Source organism: Montipora capricornis, chromosome 1 (genome assembly GCF_036669925.1).
Source record: "Montipora capricornis isolate CH-2021 chromosome 1, ASM3666992v2, whole genome shotgun sequence".
Classification (NCBI taxonomy): Eukaryota; Metazoa; Cnidaria; class Anthozoa; order Scleractinia; family Acroporidae; genus Montipora; species Montipora capricornis.
The window spans coordinates 49,687,685-49,695,184 of NC_090883.1; the positions used below are offsets into that span (position 1 = coordinate 49,687,685).

The 7,500-nt window shown below is 39.8% G+C and overlaps 1 protein-coding gene across 1 annotated transcript in view; it reads right to left on the minus strand.

Annotated features, from left to right (window-relative positions):
• The window catches only part of LOC138053961 (uncharacterized), a 5,464-nt gene extending 3,750 nt beyond the window's left edge, over positions 1–1,714 (minus strand). Inside the window, exons 1-3 of the mRNA XM_068900484.1 lie at positions 1,360–1,714; positions 412–538; positions 1–149 (exon numbers count right to left, since the gene is read on the minus strand). The exon at positions 1–149 is cut by the window's left edge and continues 66 nt beyond it. Of these exons, the coding sequence (XP_068756585.1) occupies positions 1–149; positions 412–538; positions 1,360–1,413 (330 nt within the window). The 5' untranslated portion in view covers positions 1,414–1,714. The remainder of the gene's footprint in view (positions 150–411; positions 539–1,359) is intronic.
• Between the last annotated feature and the right edge of the window lie 5,786 nt (positions 1,715–7,500).

Consider the following 7,500-nt stretch of genomic DNA (forward strand, 5'->3'; position numbering starts at 1 on the left):
TTGGAGGCGGCATGTAGGTAGATTGCGCTGGTAATTGGACCAAGGTACGCTGCCAAGAGAGGGCATTGTCGCTGGCACTAGCGGTTGGATACTTTGATCTCCAGCAACTTCTCCAGAAAAGGCCAGGCCTGTTACACAGGAAGCATGTGCTCAAAGGAGTAAAAGCAGAAGATGCATTAGTAAATCTGGTAGAAACGCGCCCAAAATCAGGCCTAAGCTTATTAGCTTTCTTAGCTCTTTCGGCTTTTTTCTTCTCTCTTAGATTTCCGACTTCCTTGAGTATCTTACGAATTAGCTTTTCACCCATCTCATCTTCGGCAACCGGTATTTGTTTGTATTCTGTTACAAAATCCCAGCCATGCAAATCTGCGAGCACTATATGTTTCATTCTAATGGCAATGACATTCTTACCTTCCTCTAAGGCGTTCGCAGCTTCCACAAGTTTACCAGAGTGAAGCGCATCCACAGCAGAATCAATATGGCTGGCTACTTTTTCCTGATGCTGGTACTGCTCTTCGTTCCCTTTATATTTAAATGTCTGTCGAGCGAAATTTTCAAGACGAATTTTCTTAACTGCGAAGTTGATGGATTCAACTACTCTTTGTTCCGTTGGAAAGCATTATACCCGAGCTCCGCTGCGATTTTCTCAATTTGAAAGTGCTAGTAAAAACTCAATTTGAAAGTGCTAGTAAAAAACAGCTGTCGCAAATGTGCCTCAGGGAAATCAAGAACATTAGATGAGCGAGGAAGAAAAGAATCAGAAGAAATCAAACATTCAGAATGTACAATCAGCGATGAATACACAGGCCATATTAGAAAATCTCCATGCATTCAAATATATTTTGGTTGCTTTACTTGCAGTAACTTGTTCTGCCACATCACCTATATAATGTCAATTTCACCGTTCAGCTGATAAGCATATCACGTTTAACGATTTCTCCAAAAAAAAAAAAAAAACGTACCTAGCCAGTTGTGACTAGTCAAAAATTTATGGAAGTCTTTGTTGGGAGTTCTCTTCCATGTACATTGTATGTACATCATAACTTTAAAAAATCAATAATCTTTGAGGGCAGGACTTCTTTCACGGAATTGCAATGTACCACATTGATAAATAGTCTCTTTCCCTAGGAGTTGATAAATATGGCATGGAAACTGGCCATAAAGGCACTACAGAAGGGAGTGGGAAGCATGGATTATGCTGATTGCCTTCTTATGGAACAAGATGTTTATGGCAACTGAACTGACGGCTAAAAAGCACGAATGGCAAAATAAAACGCACACTAAGCTGAGGACAAAGAATCATAGTGCTAAAGGGAAACCAATAATCAGTGTAAATACTAACCGCATTCTTCGTCTCACCTCCAAGGACAAAAGTTGTTGTGCGAAGGCCGTGTCAGTGGAATCGACGCACATACACTTTATTTTTTTCCAGCTTTCATGGACATCTTTCGCTATATAAAACTTTCGATGTGCCTTCTCCCATCTGCTATTACTTGTTTTCTTCTTTGTTTGGATGCAAGGCGGCTACGAGGTGTAAGAATCTTTCGACCCGAGCCCCTTCACCTGATCCGGCTTTCGTGGACATGAATTTTATCTACATAGATCCCAAAAACTAACACAATATGCCGTCAAAGTCCTTCGTATATTACCAAACTGAAGTTTAGAAATGTTATTACAACTTTGGCACGTCTCCGACTGTGTCGATTAAACAGGATTTCCGTCATTGATACTGGCTTTGAAAAAAGAACCTTCGGGTCAAAAATCAAACAGCCGCACATGCGAAATGGAGTGCCACAGGCCCTTTAACTCTACTGAATCTTTTATTGGTTATTTTAGGGGGGGGGGGGGGGTGTTAAAATGAGCGCACCGTCGGCTTCCTGGGAGAATACTCTCTAGATCGAGCTAGAGAGTAAAGGAACTTCCGACGTTAAATAAGGTGTACCTTTACCTTTACCATGGGTAATTTGAAGTGGGGAAAAAGGAAAAAAAAACAAAAAATCTTAGGCAACAAAGGAACCGTAAACCATTTTAGGGATCAAAAAGCTGAGAACAAGTTTCAAAGTAATTTCCGCATAATTATGCCAATCCCGCAGGTCATGCCACATGCCATTCCGCAAACTCATTCAGCGTTTTACCCTCACCGAACTCTCGGCTTGGCGTCAGGACGTTTGATCAATGGGAGCCATTGACGGCAAGTTAAAAATATATCACCTATTTAATTTGAAAAGTAAGCAGATACTGTATCTGAAATCTTCATGGAACAAGTTAACCATTAAACAACACAGCATCAAAGAGTTGTCGTGTTTATTAGTCTTTGTGATTTCCTTCGTCATTAAGTACCGTATTGAAACAAAGATTTTCTAATGATAACTGTGCCCATAAGAACTTTCTCGTCTTTTTCTATGATAAACGACATAAACGTCTTTAAGAAATCTCCACACTTCCAAAAAAGGGAATAGGTCACTCAATATTTGGAAACAATTTCCGCTCTACCTTAGGTTGGACTTACAGCTACTTACAGCCAACAATCGGTTAATCAAATGAACTAAAATGGTGATAATGACCTTACGATTAAGGAGTTAACGGTAATTCTGCAATTAACCAGAACTCCCACGCATGAGTAGACAATTCCAACACGTTATTATTGGACTGCCGGTGAGAGCCGGATCGCGTTGGTACCCGGGAAAAACAGCACGGAATAAGGACAATATTTTGATTGTCAGTATTACCCAATCATGATTAAGTCTTGCGACTTCGATGAAACGCAACTCAAGTTTAGCTTTGGTTGGGTTTTATACAATTCGTGGGTGGTTAACCTGCTGAATTCTAAAGTTAATTACAGTAAGGACACTTGAACCGTGAACACTTGACATTTTTGAGCACATTGTTTTTTTGCGGGAGGACGAACTAAAGCCTCTTTTTATGATATATAGTGATACATGTATAGCATTTTGTAAGTGTAAAAACATTAAATACTCTTGTCAAAAGGACGAGCCCACATTCTATAGTCACTAAAAAAATGACAAAAAAATATCAGGTGTTCATGGTTCGAGTGTCCTCAATGTAAGCTGCAGCCGGACAAGCTAAAACTTGGCGAGTCGTTAGCGGAATTTGTATGTGGCACGGTATTCAGTTTCAGACATTTCGTAATATACATGACTTCCATACCTGGAATGTTTCCAAGTCATGCTCAAACGTTCAAGAGACCACTTTTATCGCTTTTTTTGGTCTTCTTATATTTCCATTCGAATTCCACGTTCCTGTTGGTTTCAATTCTCACCTTCTTCTTGGAGCATTTCATTCTAAAATAACTCTTGGAAATCGGAGCAGATGAGCTTCTCTCATCCTTCGTTTCAAAAAGTAGCGCTCCGCCACTGATTTTTCTTCGCAAGAACTGATGAAATGAGTTGGTTTACGGGACAGAATGCCAATTATTTTACTGCAACTCAATCTTCCTTTACCGTACAATCTTCTCTACATAATTATTGGCATAAATGTAAAAACAATAAAAAGCAACTTAGGGATCACATTCATGCAACAGTTTTTTTTCCTTTTTGAAAAATAAGGATTTGCATAAAAGGGCGATCCCCGATAAACTACGAGCAGTCCCCCTGTTGCCGCTTATAGTTAGTCGAGCGCGCACAAGAAAAAATGGGCGCGCTAAATCCGATTCGCCTGACTAGCTAAAGAGGGACTGCTGGTAGTCTGGATTCCTGATGATCTAGTCTCAACTCTCCAAGGCGTTTGTTTAACATTTGCCAATAGCTTTTTTCTTCAATAAAGGAATCTTGATTTTCGACGTCATAAATGACAAGCTGTGCTCGGAATTTCCACAAGCTATAGTGAGCGCTAGCTTCTATATCCAGACCTTACCTTGCGCTACATCAAGTGACTAAAATTGTAATAATATAATCCCAAAAATATGTTAATTTCCTCCCCGTTTTTAACTATTTGATAGTCTCTATGAAATTGGGCAGTTTTGCTTTCGATTCCTCCAGTTAGTGTGGAAACAATTATCTTTGAAAGAAACAATTCAAGTCCAGGACACCGCCACGATTCTATAAACGACGAAAGAAGCTAATTTAAAAAAGAGTACTATTGGTCATAAAAGCAGAACATTTGAGCCGAAAATTCATACATCATTGAGTTGAATAAGTAAATCGAACTCTACGCGGAGTTTCAAATGCAGCAAAGGCAACTAAACAAGATATTATTACTGGATCTCATACACAAAACAGGGCATGCTTTCACGGTCATCAAAGAGAGTTATCATGCATTCCAAAGCTGGTTCATATGCAACCTTACACGTTACTTGAGTCCGATCTTTTGAATGCTTGGGCCGTTTATTTCCATTCAATCAAAAAATCTCGATAAAATTGTTGCAAGAAATCGTGGAATGCATGGAAGGAGATGTCCCGGGAAAGATTTCGGAAACAACCCGGAAATTCTGTCCCATTAGTTCATTCGCCCTCCGGCCCCTAATTTTCTCCTGTCGGGAATCGGGTGCGTCAATCACTGCGATTTTCATAATTCCGCGGAAGTCATCTTCAAGCGCCAACAGCCAAACTGAGTTTTGGCTTCCATTTATCAAACTTCCGACGCCAGCCACAGATGTCGAAATCAATTGATGCGTGACACAACCCACCAATCTATGGAAAGCCAAATGGGGCAAAATTCAGGAACCAAAATTGGCTTCACATTCAACAAGTTTCCTGTCTAGGTCAAGAGAGATTTCAATCAAGCTCAACAAAATCAAGTCACGTTCAACGAATTTCTCTCAAGGTCAAGACATAATTTTAAGCAAACTTAACAAAATTAAGGGCGCATTCGATTGACCGTATTCCGGAATAGGAATACATGGAATAGAAGTTAGAAATCCTTCGTTTTTGCAGAGATTCACATTTATATTGTCAAACATCAGCTAAAATGCTATTTTAATCATACACACCTGTAGCTTTATGATCCTTGTTGCTGCAAAACATCACTCCACGTATTCTCATTCCTGAATAGGGTCAATTGAACGCACCCTATTAAAGTCATCACGTTCAACAAATTTTCTTTGAAGGCCAATAGGCGTTTGAATCAAGCTCAAGAACGAATTTAAGTTACTTTCAACGGAAGAATTATCTTAGTTTCGGGCTTGGTTCCATATCGACACCAAAATAATTAATTGGCATGTGACAACTTGGACCTTCAAGATCAAGCCGTGATTGCCATCACGCTCAAAGGTAATCAAACTCTTGCATCAAACAACCGAACTACCTTGTCAACAACTACCCCAGACACTGTCAACAAAGTAATAAATCCACAATACAAGTTGATTCAAGAACTACCTCGTATACTATACCGGAAGTAAAAACCCCTCATAAGTGAAGATGGCGTCGCTTCAAACACTATAGAATGGGAGCAATTCTTTGAATTATGAAAGCTTGTACGACTAAACAGATTCTAGATTCATAAAAGGAAATGTGAGGAATTTTCAATTGGAATTTTAGTGGTATGGCGAGCGCCCCTTGCTTCTCAGTGGTCGCCGATTTAATTGTCGACATTGAACATTTGTTACAGATGAACAGATTTTTTTAATCGAGTCGATTTTTCGGTACCTTACAACACCATTTGGGCGACTTTTCCAGATGGGGTGCGAATGTATCATTTCATGCCTGAAGTTTCCTGTGGGATTCAAAGATCACCCACTGTGCAACATGACTCAACGTGTCTCAGCAACTCTGGGTTCTCCGGTTTTCCCCTAACCTTTCTGATGATGAATCACATATCGAAAGGTTCTAGTGGAATTCTCACTTCAACCACTCCACCGCTTTCAACCAATCCGCACCGCATCGACCCCAGGACACAGCTCCATGGGTTGGTTGAGTTTTTTGATTCTCTATGCAGTATAGTAGAAATAATCAATCGTATCATAACGAGTGGATGGTTAAGTAAACTCATTCTTGTCAACCGAAGATAAGAAACCCGCGACCTTGGTGACTTTTAACTGAAGCCGTAACTGAAAAGAGGTCTCAAGTGAAATGAATGGATTTGAACTATGAAAAAATCCTCAATGCCACACTATTCAAGGAATGTTAAGCATTTTGGTCTGTGAACTGATGCATTTACACCAGTCACTATGAGTCAGCTGTGAAGTACTCTAGTTTTAATAGGCTCAGCTTGTGGTTTAGAGCCAAAGTCAGTAGATCGTTGTTCGAACTTCCTTTAATAAAGCTGTCTCTATGCATTGCCGGTGTTTGAGAAGAGTGTTTTTTGTTTAAGATAGCCTGTTAGGAATACTTTTCCTCCAAACGCCTTTAACTGGATACCAAAAAAACCGGTATTCATCCGTCCCAAAACTTGGAGCACATGCAGTACTTGGAGCACGTGCAGTAAAAAATTTGATGATGCTTGCTTAAATTCACGAACGAATGCAGGTAAATTTCACTACGTGAATCACAGGTTGAGGCAATCATAGGCAGATATGTCCGTTTACAGCAAATCGAAACAAACAAAGAAAAATGAAACAATGGCTGATTGCTTTAGACCGTACTCTTGTACATTCTCTACACTTTATATTCCACAGTTGGAATTTTCTTACGTGCGCATTTCATTTCCGTATTGTAGCATTCTCACATGGTAGGAAAAAAACGTGGAATTTACCAAGGTCAGCTGAGAGTCTTTGACGGAAACGTGGTATACAAATCTTCGTCTACTCTGTCCAGTCAATTCAGTGAGATCTTCCTCCAGGGGTTGAATTAAAAACTTTCAACAAGATAGATTGGCAAACACCCTCAACAATCTTGATCATGGAGAAAAAGAAAAACGTCTTACCCCTTTCTTGTTATCTTGCTTCTCCAAGAGTGCATAACGAATACCTAGAGTCACAGTTAACAATCTTTTGTTTCACTAACCGCAATAACGAGCTGCGTTGGTTCTGTGGGTAATTTTGGCCACTTGGGCAGGAAGAGGTAAAACGTTTTCGCGGGGGATACCTTCCTTCACACTGTGCTGTGATTGGAAAGCGAGGAAAGTTAATTAAAACTAAAGTTTTGCTCAAGATATTGCTCAATAATGTATTCATAATAGGTGGGACGAAACTGGTATAAAAATGCGTTTAATCGTTGCAATTGTCATTCACTGCAACAACTCAGAGAGAAAGCGAAAAGTAGGGCAGACCCCGTTCTAAGCTTCTTCATGGACAAACTTTGTATCTATTTTGTGGTGAGTAACTGGTTTTTTGTCATGATGTTCCTTGTAATTCATTAGCTAATGGGCAAAGACATATTGCTGCAATGTTTTAAAAGAATCATAAACTGGATTTCTGCTTTTTTTTGGTCAGAACATTGGTTAATTTTCCCTAAGGAAAACAAAAGAGCATCGTACAAGAGTACGGGAGGTCGTGAATTCGACTCCGGCCTGACAATCACTCACAACTCTTGTTCATAAACTCTGTGGGACGTTCTGGAGAAACCACACACTATTCGAAAAGAGATGGCAATGGTCAAATCAAAA